General features: G+C 42.3%; 1 protein-coding gene across 18 annotated transcripts in view; it reads left to right on the plus strand.

Annotated features, from left to right (window-relative positions):
* The window catches only part of CPS1 (carbamoyl-phosphate synthase 1), a 326,177-nt gene that overhangs the window by 122,577 nt on the left and 189,105 nt on the right, over positions 1 to 14,495 (plus strand). For all 18 annotated transcript variants that reach the window (XR_001877123.1, XR_001877125.1, XR_001877126.1 and 15 more), the window contains 6 exons: positions 1,666 to 1,807; positions 3,535 to 3,600; positions 4,147 to 4,210; positions 7,666 to 7,847; positions 13,024 to 13,218; positions 13,749 to 13,816. Coding sequence is in view for 8 of the 18 variants with exons in the window: in XM_017829484.1 (XP_017684973.1) it covers positions 1,666 to 1,807; positions 3,535 to 3,600; positions 4,147 to 4,210; positions 7,666 to 7,847; positions 13,024 to 13,218; positions 13,749 to 13,816 (717 nt within the window). In the remaining 10 variants the exon portion in view is untranslated. The remainder of the gene's footprint in view (positions 1 to 1,665; positions 1,808 to 3,534; positions 3,601 to 4,146; positions 4,211 to 7,665; positions 7,848 to 13,023; positions 13,219 to 13,748; positions 13,817 to 14,495) is intronic.

A 14,495-nucleotide genomic window follows, 5' to 3' on the forward strand; every position in this document is an offset into this window, starting at 1 on the left:
CTAGGAGAGGTGGCACTGGGGAATTCCTAGAGAAAACCCCACCTACCCAGGGATTTGAGCCCCAGAGTTTCTGGTCCCCAGTTCTACTCTCAGAACAAGCTGTTTTGGCACTTGTGTGATTCTCACCTGTTTAGCACTAGCCTGACTTCACCCAGGGCAGCAGAGCTTCTCTGTGCCTAAGCCAGAGTGGAAAATACAATCCAATGACTCTCTTTCATGCTTCAGCTTCCTGACACATTCCAATAAAGCTGTCTTACCCCTCTTATCCCACTGAAATAAAATAATACTATTTAAAAATACTGTCAAGCAAAGGACATAATTCAAAGCTCTGATTTAGGAAAATTGCTTGTTTGTTAGTCATTTCCTTTTTCCTGATTCAGAGCTTGCTTGTTCATAAAATATTGATTTATTGGGCAGGCAAGGATGCTCTTGGCAATGAAGATGAAAAGCAGACTGTGCTGATAAAAATACATAAGCTTTTTTATGTTTTTGTAAAAGCTAAGCTTAGAAAAGGTAACTTAGAAACGGAGGCAGGCAGAAACTATAAGGGCTTTTGGTGGAGTCAAAACAAAGTGGAACAAAGAGTAGGAGAGAAAAGAGTGGAGAGAATAAAGAGGGAATGGAGAAGATGAAAAAAATCAAGAGCAAAATGGATGGGGAGCTGTTGATCTACAGAGATGACAGGGGAAAGCAATGTGTTTGAAATTAACAACAGAAAGTAGGACTCCTGAAAAGCAAAACCAGGAGGACAAGGTATGGAAGTATTGAGAGCCCCTGGTTACTAATATGAAATCATAAAAGGTGTCCCTGCTTTACTCAGTTTACCCCCCCCCTCTGTTTTCCTAATGCAAGAAGCAGTACAAACGATAGGGAAAAAGATATATCGAGACTGTCAGAAGGAAAAACTCACCTTGTATGTGAGCCTCTGAAGGTCATTTCTACTATGGATCTCTGAAGTCAGAGGCTTTTTCCAAAGACTGGCCATTTCTGAAGTAAGGCAGGGCATCCTCAACAACAGAAAGAAAGACTTGTTTGGAACAAATTGTAGTGTTTTGAGACCAGCTGTCTCCCAGCTTAGCAGGGTTGGGTCACAGTTATGCCTCTGAATGGCTTGTCCCAGAGCTTCAGGATTTTTATGCCTTTGGGCATAAATGGGCAGCTGCAGTGAGAGGCAGGACATACATTATGATTGATCCAGCCAGTCTGGTGAGACCTGTATTTTAAAATTTAGACTGGGAGGAAGAATGTAAGAAAGATATTAATTTAAAGTTTGGGCGTGGAGTTGTAGGGATACTGAATCCAAGAAAGGAATCACTGCAGGTCCTCTGTGGAGGCTGAAATGGTAAATGACCATATGAGTGTTGTACATACAGTGAACTTGTACTAGCCTCATGTAGAGTGCTGCCTGGGGGATGATGGACATCATTGTGAATCACTCATTCCTGCCTCAAAAATGCAGGAAAAGAAAGACTTTACCTCATAGATATTTGTGGTGGGCACCCAGTGCAAAAAAGGTCTTTTATGTATGAGTCTTTTTCCTTTTCTTGCTTTCATGTGCATGATCCTATAGCAACTCCATGGAGTATAGAGGACACAAGCACTAATGTATCTTATAGCTATGCCTGTAAAGCCTCATGCAGAGGTGTTTTTCTTATTTAATCTCAGTGAAACAGTTCCAGAAGAGACACTGAGAAGAGCCAAACAGATGGGGTTCTCCGACAAACAGATTGGGAAATGCCTGAGGTTGACTGAAGCCCAGTGCCATCAGCTGAGGCTGAGGAAGAACATAGTGCCCTGGGTGAAACAGGTACGTGTGTGGTCCTGCTGGGGGCTTCCAGGAGTGCAAGGGGCGGGAGACCTCCGTGTCTTTAGAAACCCCTGGCTCTGTTAACGTCCACAGGAGTTTTGATGTTGACATGAGAGGAGAACACGTTTCACCCCTGTAGCTGTTCCTTCTGCACTGCAGGCATCAATGTAAGACCATGAACATTCCGAAAGAGATGCTCAGAATATACTTGTTTGTATTTTGCGTGGCTGAGGGGGAAACACAGCTATGGGGGTTCAGGGAAAGGCTGAGAATGTTGGCCCACCATGGTGTGACCATGAAAAGCATAATATGGCTTCTCTTTTGGTAGTAACTTTTTATAGGCTGTAATTGAAGTCTGCTACTGTTATGGGTTCATTTGCTATTCACTGTGATAGCATGAGCCTAATGAGCTCATCTGGTAATCGTGGCAGCGTCACTAGGTGTTCTCCTGCTGCATTTAAGCTATGTTGGTATTAAACTGCCACCAGCTGGTTTTCTGTCCTTAAAGGGAAAAAAAAACCCAACCCAAACTACTGAATGTTTCTGAAAGAGCTTGTCTGTATCCTCGGGCCCAATTCCAGGTGCCAAATCTCCTTCTGTTCCCCAGCTGCTGTTTTTCTTCTATGGCTCACCTGGCCACGGAAACGTGCCTGGTCTTGCATTGCATTCTTTCAGCTGCATATGGCACTGCAGTGCTGGATTGATTTGTGTGCCAAGGTACCCTTAATAAGGTCATTCCACTTGTGCCTGCATATGTGCCTTCAAAGCATATGTTTCTTCTTGTTCCATGAAGTATGTCACACTATTAGCAACAGTAATGAGCAGCAGACACTTAACATGGTGCTAATGACATAAGGTCACGTTCTCCATTATTCACAAGAATTTGGACAGCCACTGAGGATTCCTGAAACTACTTGAAGGCTGGACAGGTTTTTCAAATGGTATAGTGTGTAAAAATTCATGTCAGGACTGCTTTAATATTGTTCCCTGTTCAGTATTCTGTGTAGAAATGTTTCAGTTGTTCATTCAGGGAACATCAGCAGTTGCTGGTGTCCTAGATGGACTAGTCATGATGTATAACATGGGATGAGTAGGTGACACAAATAGTTTGTGAACAGCCTAGTAGGAAAATTGTTCTGGGTTCCCAAAATTACATATAAGGGGTGGTTGAAAATCACTCTTGCTTTGTGTACCATTTAATTATCAAAGCACAAAGTTATACTGTAACAGAAATATGTAGTAACTGTGCTGCTACTCAGCACGATCTCAAAGTGATATTGTGTGCATGTTTGTGTTCAGTGTGGGAGTAAGATGGAATCAAGAGCAGGATGTGAAGGTTCCAGATGGCCCTACTAAAGGGGGCAAGAGACCTGAAGAAATGGAGATCTGTGTAACTGATGCTGCCAGACAAAGTAGAGAACAAAGGCCTTGGCGAGTAGGGCAGGTTCCTGGGCTGTGTAGATGTTTCACCAAAGAGGTGCAAAGCTAAAACTACAGCTTACAAAGAGATGGTAGAGTGTCGTGTTGACTGAACTGTAGGGTCTGGGGGGAAGGTCAGGCATATGCTGCACAGAACAGTTCAGATCACCTTCTTATGAGAGGAAAACAATAGGACGGAAATAGCAGTAGAAAATGAAAGAGAGAAAAGAAAAAAACCCAAACCACTCGCACATAGGAAAGATCTTGCACTGGCCGAGTCACAATCCCTTGTCTTCTTCCCCATACAGATTGACACACTGGCAGCAGAATACCCAGCAGTGACTAATTACCTCTACATCACGTACAACGGGCAGGTAGGCACCTTCAGAAACAAGCCTCGTTGCTGTCTGGTTTGATCTCTTTCCTCTATGCCACATTATTTCTGGAGATCTTGCAAATGTCTCTGTCTCTGTAGCAATTATTTTGGATGGTGTTACATATAGTCCCCTTACAGAAGGCTTGGAACTTTCTCTTGCTCAAATCCTGTTCCGGTGCATTTAGCATTAATGACCCTGTGTTAACATATCACCTGTACGTGCACAGATAGGTGCTGGGAATGCACAACTCACGTTTCACTAATCTCATCCCGGCGTTCATTTTTATGTGAATGTTCACAGCTCCTTATGGCTGCTCAAACAGCCACATCAGAGGTGCTGTGTCTCCTTCGGTTTGGGTGCAGCACCACTAATTCCAGGAGAGTTGGACTTGATTTACACTGCAGTAAATGAGATCAGACTTGAGCCCTGAAGGATCAGACTGTTGGATATGAGCTGAGCACCAGAAACTGTTTATCCTGAAAAGCACGGAGTTAAGGTGCTGTGGAGTACATATCCTAATGCCTTTTTCCTCTCCCTTCTCAGGAACATGATGTAAAATTTGATGACTGTGGAGTGATGGTGTTGGGCTGTGGACCATATCACATAGGTAAATCTTTCTTACAACTCCTCTGTTCTCCTTGAACCCTCAAGCCGCCTTCAGATATTCTTGTGGTTCATTTGCTTCTCTTCTCATATGGTGACAAAACCCTCCAGAGTACAGTGCACAGGACATCAATTCCTAACACAAGGTTTGCCTTTTATACTTGCTTGGAGACTTCATTTCACACCCTGGAAAAAAACAGGAATATTTTATTACTTTTCACTTAATACTTAGTTGTAATTTCCACAAAGTTTTGTGGAATTTTTTTAATCTTATTTTTTTCACATGTTAAGGTCTTAAGAACCTGATAACTTGCATCATGAGGATTTTGTTGTTCCTGCACCTGTCTTACATGTTTACTGCCACCTCACGAGGGTGTTGTTACACACTATGCATTTTACAGCTGCAAGTATAGGTGACTGAAAATATTTTGATCTTTTCAGCTGCTTTTGTATAAGCAATTCTCTGTATGCTGTTTTTTCAGCCCACTCAGATCATTATACAGCATAAGAGTTTCTTCATGGCTGTGAGTACTGGGTAGACAGACTGCTGAATTCTGTATATGATGACTTTGACTTTTTCTATTAATGGATCCCTTTAAATAGCTTGCAATTATTGACAAGAAAAAAATTGCTTGTTATTCAGAAATATTTCTGCTCTGCATCTTGCAAGAAGTGGTGATGGGTTTTGAAAGCTGAAATTGAAAACTGCATCCATTTGTTTTGCTCGGATGGAGAGGTCACATGCTGCACTCCTGTTTTTGTTTGTAGGACGTGTCTTTTTGAACTCAGTTTCCAGCATGAATGTTGAGATGAGTGAAATCAGGAGCAACACTCCACGATTATGCTTATTTTTTGTGAATGCTTCTTCCAGTCAACGTGCTGTGTGGCATGGTTATAAAAGACATGAAAAAGATGTCAGTGTTCTTTCATAATTTAGTTGAATGTATGTGAATCCATTTTGCACTGACCATCTAAAACTCCTCATTCCTTCGATTAGCCATGCAGGTTCGGTCTTGGTCTCACCTGCTCTGTAGCTTTGATTAGATCAAGACCCTCTTTGAAAGAAGTTGCAATTAAATAGAGGCTACTAAAGGAAACCATTACTTGTACTTCTGAAAGACTTTTTCCTAGGTGCAATAGCCAAGTTGATTTCTTTTTTTTTTCCCTCTCTGGTTATCCTTTTAAGGCAAGTAGGCAGAGTGCTCTTCCTCTATGCTCTCAGAATTGTAATCAGAATTCAGTGGGATCAACTTAGCGTTTCTTGCCAGGTCAGAAAGGGCTAAATGATTTGGGTGGAAGTTAAACATGTGACACTATTTTTCTTATTTCCTTTATGAAAACTGAGTTTTAGATTAAAAAAACCCCAACCTTATGAGTTTTATTTGAAACTATCCGTAAATATATTGCAGGAAAATCTTGAATATGTTGACACTTTTGCAAAATAAAAATATTTAGGGGAAGTGTGAGGCCATTTCAACTCATGCTATATTCTGTGTTTAAAAAGAAAACTGTACAAACTGAAGTGGATTCTTTTGAAGTTTCTTGTTAGCTGATATGCCAAATAAAAACATGATGTGAATCAGTGCTATTACACACTCTTGAACTTCAGTCTTTGGCACACCTTTCCTGCACACGTGAAGCCTCTCGCTCCCAGAGAGCCTGAGCTGCAGTAAGTGAACTGTGCTCCATGAGGTGTTGCTCAGGTAAAGAGCAATCCTTGCTCTTCACCTGCTGCCAGGAAGGGATCAACTGTCCTGAGAGGAGGTTTGTTTGTGTGAGTCAGCCCTGAAAGCAGTATAAATATATTCCATCACCTGCGTGGGTCAGCAGAGTGCTCTGCAAATTTTAAGGTGTGCACTTAGATTTTAATGTGATTGAAACCTGAAAGTGAGTTCAAAACATGCCTGGTTTGATGTAGTCATTGTCTTCTGAGGAGCAGTGTCTGCTTATGTTACAACAGTCATTACTAGTAATTCTATTTATTTTCTGCCTATTCTATTTATTTTCTGCCTTCCCTTTTCCCGTGTTTGGACATGACCATTACTGGATGTGCTTGGAATACACTTACAAGTGTTAAGATGTTTTCCCAGGTTGTATCTGAAGCAGTCAGATGGGGGCTGCAGATGACCATTGTGTTCCCAGGTTGAGGTTTCTTATGCATATAAAAGTACTTGAGTAATGGAAGTGGAATACAAAAAGTGAACAAGCACCTGGTGTCCCTTCTGGGAAACATTCACTTTCAGGTTTTATTTTCCTCTCTTTTCTGTGGGGCTTTAGCCGAGGCTTAGACATGTTTTGAGGTTCTTGTTTGATAGAAGTATGGAAACAACTTACGTGCCTGTCAGTGAGTGACCTGTGCCAATCATTTATTTGTGACTAGGTGGTGGAGCCAGCAATTAAACACAGCCTGAATTTCCAATGTATGTTGTCACACAATTATATGTAAAAGTAGTATCAGTGGTTAATGATCATGTAATGCCTGTGAATGCAGCATGATGAGGCCAAGGTTTTCTTGTACACTGTAAGCATAACCATTTAATGCTGTTCTTTAATATGCCTTGTTTTCTGTTTGTGTTACCCCTCTTAGATGTTTGAGCATAGAAATGTATACAGTAGCAGCTGTTCACACAAGTCTTGATTCCAGTGTTCCCTGAAGCCACAGCACTGCCCTGATCACAAGTGCTGCAGCTGTCCCAGGACTAATCACTAAGTCCTGGTGCTTTCCCAAGCTCCAGGTGATTCCCTCTGAGCCTCTTACCTTTCGAGGTAGCCACAGTGCTTACTCAGGGCTCAGGACAGTAGGACATGCTTGCCCCACAGTGTTGCCAATAGTCATTGTGGCTTTAAACTAAGGTAAGAGGATCACAGAGTTGCTCTGGAAATGTTGTTCTACCAACCTGCCTTACCTAGAGTCAGTGCACAGGAAAGTCAAACCTACTGTGCTGTAATTTTTCTGTTGTTGGTTTAGCCATACTCTGCTCTTCTGGAAGGTAAAAACCATTTCAGTCTTCTGTTCTTTACACTACACCTGTAAAAATGCTTTGTGTTTCCTGGAGTAAGCAGCACTGTCTTAAAACAACAGGAACTCAATTTGGTCAACTCTAAGCTTCTGCCTGTTTAATTTATTCTGGTTTAATTATTGGTTGGGAGGCAGCAGTATCTGGATGGGCAGCAAGAACAGCCATCAGTGTTTATGAGCGCAGGATGACAGATGTGTCGCAGGGGTCTGACGCTCCCGAGCAGCTGAGCCAACTTACCTCTTGTGTTTGGGGGTTCATGTTTGTGAACGATTGATTTCCGTGGGAGGAAAATTAGCTTTCTTGCTCTGAGCTAACAGGATGCAATGCTGGTTTTTTTCCCTCTTCCTTTTCCTTTTTTACCTTGAGTGCTGAGGATGTCTCTTTATGTTTTCTTCTCTACATCCTTTCTCTCTTTGCCCACTTTTCTGTCTCCTGGCAGGCAGTAGCGTGGAGTTTGACTGGTGTGCTGTTTCCAGTATCCGCACGCTGCGTCAGCTTGGCAACAGGACTGTCGTGGTGAACTGCAACCCGGAGACAGTGAGCACAGATTTTGATGAGTGTGACAGACTGTACTTTGAGGAGCTGTCATTGGAAAGGATCTTGGACATCTACCAATATGAGGTAAAGAAAAAACAGAAGCTCTATAAAAAGCCATGAAGAACCTAAACTTTTCAAAATTCATGTCACTGGCTTGCTTTGGCAGAGCAGCTAGGGGCAAGGGGAGAGAGCTTGCTCACAAAAGCTCTTTGGTTTGGATCCCATTGTTGCATTTTACACATCGTTAATGTTCCTAGCAGACTGCTCAGTAATGAATGCCAAATAAATATTAAATTGTTTCCTGAGATGCCATATTGTGCAGTATTTGCAAGCAGATTTAATTTGCTGCAGTCGTTCATTGCACAAATTGTTCTGTCCTTGTGGTACTGGGCTTTAGTAGTTAAGCATACCCTTGAAGCACAAGTCCTCTACCTGAAGCGATAGAACATCATGCTAATGTGTGCTCAGGAACTCGCAGTCTTGGCCTTGCAGTACAGTGGCAATGCTGTGGATGTGGTCCAGCATACAGGCAGGCAGATCAGGAAGGGGCATTGGAATTGCCATCAAGCCAAAACATGTTGCAGCTGATCCAAATATTGCACTACTCTCTTAGGAGTTTTCAAGTGTTCAGAAGTGCTAATCTAAGAGATGGAGAAGAGTCCCAGACAAATTTTGTAATGAGAGTATATATAATATAAACAGTTGGCCCCGATATGTAAAATGTTGGTTTCTCATCAGAACTCAAGTCTCAGTCTCGAGGCTCTGTTCTTCAGCCATTTGCAAAATACTGACTAGGACCATTTTTAGATTGCATGTTCATACTTTCCTATTTGTACATGTTGTTTTACTTCTTCTTTAAATTTTTGTAAACTCAGATTACTACTGGAAAACATAGATTTAGGACAGGCTCTCTGGACTCAGAGCCTGATTTTTGAATGCTTTAGGATTATGCATGAGGCTCAGCTCTAAAAGCATTGAACTCTTATTTACTTAACAGAACTGAACTTCTGAGCTTGGGGCGTGGAGCAAACTGGTGTGACAGTTTGTCAGACAAGTTACACTGATGAAACACAGCATCTAATTACTGCAGGATCAAAGAGGAGGTAGATACAGGTGATGAGGCAGCAACTGCTCATTTCTACACAGAGTGCTAGTAATTAGCAGGTTGGGTGAGAAAAAAGTGTGGAAAGAATAACGCAAATATACTGAAATTGCATTATCCTGCTTGTCATGGCAAGGCTTGGCAAGTTTGATGGGAGGTGATGCAGATCTCAAAGTCTAATAGCAACGTTCTGTGGTACCCAGACCTGAAGGGGTAGGACACTGTTGGCAGTTTCCCCAGCTCAGCAAGCCATGCTCGTAAACTGGACTCTGCTTCTGTCCAGTTCTGTCTGTTTTTAGCCTGTCCTGCTTGTGAAAACCAAAAAACGGTTGTGAGAGGAGAGAGGGTAGGGAGGAGGCAGCAGGAACTGAGGTGGTAGGAATAAAAAGGGGGATAAGAGAGATGGTAAGAGTTTGCAGAGGTTTCTGTTACTGCTACTGCTTGGGTATGAAAACAACCTATTTGATGTTTGCTCCGAGGGTGTTAAAGTCATCAGAACTGAGCCTAAAATCAGGTTGTGCTGTTTAAAAATTCCCAAGATGAATAGTAAATACTCAGCTGTTTAGAACACTTTTCTTCAGTAGCAACAAAAAGAAATGGTGTCATTATGCCTAATTTACAAGTAGGGAAACTGAGTATCTGAGGAACAGAGTAGCCTGCACAGAGTCATGCAAAAGGACATGGGTAGACCTGGGGACAGAGCCCAGACCTCCAGCACAATGTAGTGTAAGATGTATTATTTGTTATATGTAATTTCTTCTTAAAAAAGTGAGTGAGCCCAATGCTAATATCCTGTTAACAAAATGCTTCCTCAGGCAAATGCAGTTGGAAGTCAGTCTCTAAGGAAATGATCAAGTTAAAATTAATCTGATTCTGAGATCCTTCACCAATCCTGCAAGACAGCCATCTCTCCCCTCTTCATATACAAAACATGAATAGTGCCGTGATGTCAGGCTGTTCTTTTAACCTCTCATTGGCCTCCTATGATGTTCCAATAGGCAGTGAACTGTGGCAAATACTTTGAAAAGTCCTGGATTGTTGGCAAACTGTAGGTAAAACCATCAGCAAACAATGGACACACCCCTGTGCCCTCAGTAGAGATGATTCATCAGCTCCCTAAGTGTAGTTAGGATTAGCAGCAAAGTTTGGGCAACTGTTAAGCTCAAATAAATAGGTGCACTGACTTGTCCCAGTTTTAGTGATTAGACAAATGAGGCTGCATTGAGAAGCAAGGTTACCAGCAAGAATGAGGCAGCTGGAACCTGCCTACCAAGAGATGCTCACAGCTTCACACAGCCTTATCCCAGGGATGTACTCAGCTGTCCCTCCTTTCTCTCTTTTGTGTCTTCTTTTACCTCCAGTTGACATTCACAGCTGCTCTGACTCACCAGAGACTGAGCTGTGTATTGGAGCAGAGTTTAATTTACTCTGAATGTGCAAAGTTAGGTGGTAGTCTGTGAGGACAATAATTTAAAAAAAAAAATAAAATCCCTTCCTTCAGATTTATTGGCTTTTTGTTTCTGAAGATGTTCCCTCTTTGTTTTAATATCTATCTGCTTGAGGGCCTCTACTGATTATTTTTCAGTTTCTAAAATAATTCTGAAACAATTAATAAAACTAAAGGAGGCTCTTAGGTACAATTTTAATGGTCTAATTTGTTTTCAAACTCAGGGAAAAAGAAAACCCAACTCTATTACTAATGGCATAAAACCAACGTAGTAATAAAAAGAGTGATTTTTGTTATAAAGGGAAGAATAATTCCCTCTAGGCTTCTTTCACTAGATTATGTATTGCACATATTTTAAAGATATCTAATGGCAAGGATGTTATTCAATTTCTTTATAATTAAAATATGGCTGATGATAGAGTGATATGCAGTGGCATCTCTTTCTGTCTGCCCACGTTCTCAGTGGAGCAGTCCTGTTCCCTGGCAGGACAGTGACTGCTCTTTGGGCAGCAACATCCTTTGGGAAACAGCAGCAGAATTTTAAAGGAAGAAGTGAGCAGCAGCTAGGTTCAATTTATGGGGTTTTTTTGAGTAAAAATGAGTATATGATTCTTTGGTATCTACTTGCATAAGCCATCTCCTCTGTCTCCTTAGGGCTTGAGACCCTAGTGCCATCCTAACTTTGATGTGGGCAGTCTTTGAATGTTAGAGGCTCAGTAACTAGAATTGTTTTAAAGGAAGAAATAAGCAGCAGCTGAGGAGAAGCTGTTAGCTGGGACATTCACATTTCAGACATGCTGAGGATAGGTTAAGAAGTTGGTTACCTTGGCAGCAAAGGTAGGCCAACTTGTTATCCAACAGGAACCCTTCCAAGCTGCAAGAAGGAGTTTGCTTATTCACTATCTGGTTCTCATCCATGTGGGATGGTAAGGGGCCCAGGGACTAGAGAGAATTAGTCTGATTTGGATGGGTCTGGAAGCATTAAGGAACAGATTTCTCTTACAAGTTGGAGATGGTGATCTCCAGTGTCGTGAGACAACCCTGTGTGGGCACAAAACAGCCTCTGTCCTTGCTCCACCCTCCGCTAAGGAGGCATTTTTCACTGCCTGTCTTGAGCTCTATCAGATGGTTGCTATTGGCCAGCAGCACCATATCATCCCAGTAGTGACTGCCTGGGGAAAAGGAAAAAAAAATCACCTCCAGCACTGTGTATTAGCCTGCTAAGCAAATAATACTCTTGTAGACTTTGTGATAATAAGTGCTGTTTAAATGCCAGACTTTTTTTAGTGGATTTTTATTATTGTAGGAAATTAACCACATCAAAGTTGAGTGGGGGTTGTACCAGCATTTATCATCTATTTTTTTCGCAGTCACTTGTAGTCCATCCTGCTCTCAGCTTATAGATTTGCCACTCCAAATCCCTTTAAATCCCTGATGAAGGAGTTCCTCTTGCAGGAAGGCCAGTGGGGCTGACCTCCTTCAGGAAAAACACACTTATTAAGTAAAAGAACATTGTTCCTCTATCTTTGAGATCCAAACTTTGGATCACTTAATTTATGTTTTCCATTTGTTTGAAATGGGTAAAACTGTAAAACACATTTAGTTCAAAAGAGCCTTCACTGCAGCTGTACTGTGGGCAAGATCCTCCTTTGAGCAAAGTTTCACCAGCTTTAATTTGGAAGTAGAGTGCCCATTATTTAATTACCCTCAATTATTACACAGTCTAAAGATGATTCATGTCCTCATAGTTGTTGCAGGTACTCTAAGGCCTTTTTTTGCTGTTGAAAATTTTCACATCTGACTAGACTGTACTTGAAAACATTAGGAGTTCTATGTAAAAAAAGAAGTCTGTATTTGCATCTGAAGAAGGATATGTGTTTGCAAGCAAGCTCACTTGTGTCATTATTTACTCTTTATTATTTCCCCAATTAAAATGTGATGGCTGCCCAGTGACAGATATGAAATGCTCCAATGTGTCTGGTGGATGCTGTGCCACTTCCCCTGCCTCAGCTGCCTCTGGAATTAAAGTGCTTACAAATAATCTGTGTGGAAATGAGCACATATGACAGTTTGCTGAAATACTTGTTACTGTCAAGGGAACTACAAGAAATGAGGAGCTAGTTGGGAATAAGGAGCGTGGATTAAAATAAAGGGCTAAGTGTGTCCAGAGTAATCCACCGTCACGTGCTGTCTGATGTGTTGGGCTCTGTTGAACTAGACTCTGCTTAACTTTGTTACACTCCTCAAAGACTGGCTTCTGGAGCTAGGAAAGGCGATTTGCTTAGTAAATAGCAGTGCTGGCAGAAAAACCCCCCATAAATTCCACTTGTGTGCCATTGCCTCTGTTCTGGAGGTTACTGTCTTGCAACTGTAAATCTCTCCTTATAGTTTAAAGCCATTCCCCCTTGTCCTATCACTATCTGCCTGTGTAAAAAGTCATTCTCCCTTTTTCTTATAAGCTCCCTTTAAGTACTGGTGGTCGCAATAAGGTCTCCCTGGATCTTCTCCAGACTGAACAACCTCAGCTCTCCCAGCCTACCTTTGTAGGAGAGGTGCTCCAGCCCTCTGGTCATCCCTGTTGGTCCTATGCTCTGTCTTTGTTCACAGCAACCTGAAAACAAACATAATCTGAATATTGAATTCCTGTCTGTAACAGCTCTTACTGCTGAGTTAACCTGGACATGACCGTGCTCCTTTCTGTCTGCCAACAGGGATGCAGTGGCTGCATTATTTCAGTAGGAGGGCAGATTCCCAATAACTTGGCAGTGCCACTTCACCAGAGTGGAGTGAAGATCCTTGGCACAAATCCTCTACAGATTGACCAGGCAGAAGATCGCTCCATATTCTCAGCTGTTCTGGATGAGCTGCATGTGGCCCAGGCTCCCTGGAAGGCTGTGAACACACTGGTAAGTTGGTATGTGCCTCTGGGAAATTATGAAGAAGCTGGGGGTTGTGCATCTGCTCACTGGGACTGACTCACTGATACATTTCAAGATTCTGAAGATATTTAACAGTTTTTTACTGCCAGTGTTGAAGAACTTTTTGGTCTCTGTGAAGTGATGCTGTAGCAGCGCTGCAAGTGGGCGAATACTGGAGAAGAAGTGTCTTTAAATCACCTTTACACAACCTGGGGTATATACCCAGCAGAAGTTAGCGCCGCCGTCAGGCTAGTCTAGTCTGGCCTGCTGGCTTTGAGAGCTGCTCTAGCAGGTGGAATTTGCAAAGGAATAGAGGTGTCTTGGCACTGCTTTTTTTTTTCCTGGTGAAGATCTATGGACAGGGAAGGTCTGAAGATGCCAGTTTGGGAACCAGGCTGCAGTCTTCTTCCCCTACCATCTTACTGGCTAGTAAAGTGCAAATGCAGGCAGTGTTGAAATTTTGGTATGACTTTAAAATATTTTCTTGTTCATAGCGTGTTTTTCCTCCCTTTCTTTAGAGAGACGCAGTTGAATTTGCAAGCTCAGTGAGTTACCCATGTTTACTGAGGCCCTCCTATGTTCTGAGGTAAGGCTCAGCCATCAGAGCTCAGCAAGGGAGGGGATGAACTCCAAAGGCCTCTTTGAGACAAGGGAGAGTAATTTCAGGGATGTGTGGAAAGCTCTGTGCTAGGTGTACGTGGCATAAAGCTGCCCATGGGACAACTGATCAAATCAATAAGGGAAGCCAATGGATCCCTTAAGTCCATCAGGCATCGATCAAAGGGAGAACATATTCATAAGAATATCTGTTTAGCTGTATTACCTTTTTCATATCTTAAGGCCAAACCCACAAACTATCTGGCATAATCTTTAAGGTTCCTGAGACTGTTACCTGTACAATTAAATCAGAAGATTTTTTGCCACCAGGAAAACCAGAAGGGAGTATACTGAGGCCATTTATTGGGGTTGGCATCTGTTTTCAGAAAATGGCAGTGCATCTTTTGAATTCAGCTTCTTATTTGCCAAGCTTCTCCGCTTACAGGCATGTTTTATGTCCCTACGCGGTGGCAGCTGCTTCTCACTGTAAGGTAAACATTCCCAAGAATACCAAGGCAGTGGAAAGATTTAAAAAAAGGTTTATTTGAGATGCAAGGACCACTTTTTTTGTGATACCGCATGCATCGGGCCTTTGGGGGCAAAAGGCCAGCTCCTGCCCCCTCGGGGCCCTTTTTGTCCTCTCTGTTTCTCCACTGCCTTCCCAAGGC

Source organism: Lepidothrix coronata, unplaced genomic scaffold, assembly GCF_001604755.1.
Source record: "Lepidothrix coronata isolate B3197 unplaced genomic scaffold, Lepidothrix_coronata-1.0 Scaffold165, whole genome shotgun sequence".
NCBI classification, from domain to species: Eukaryota; Metazoa; Chordata; class Aves; order Passeriformes; family Pipridae; genus Lepidothrix; species Lepidothrix coronata.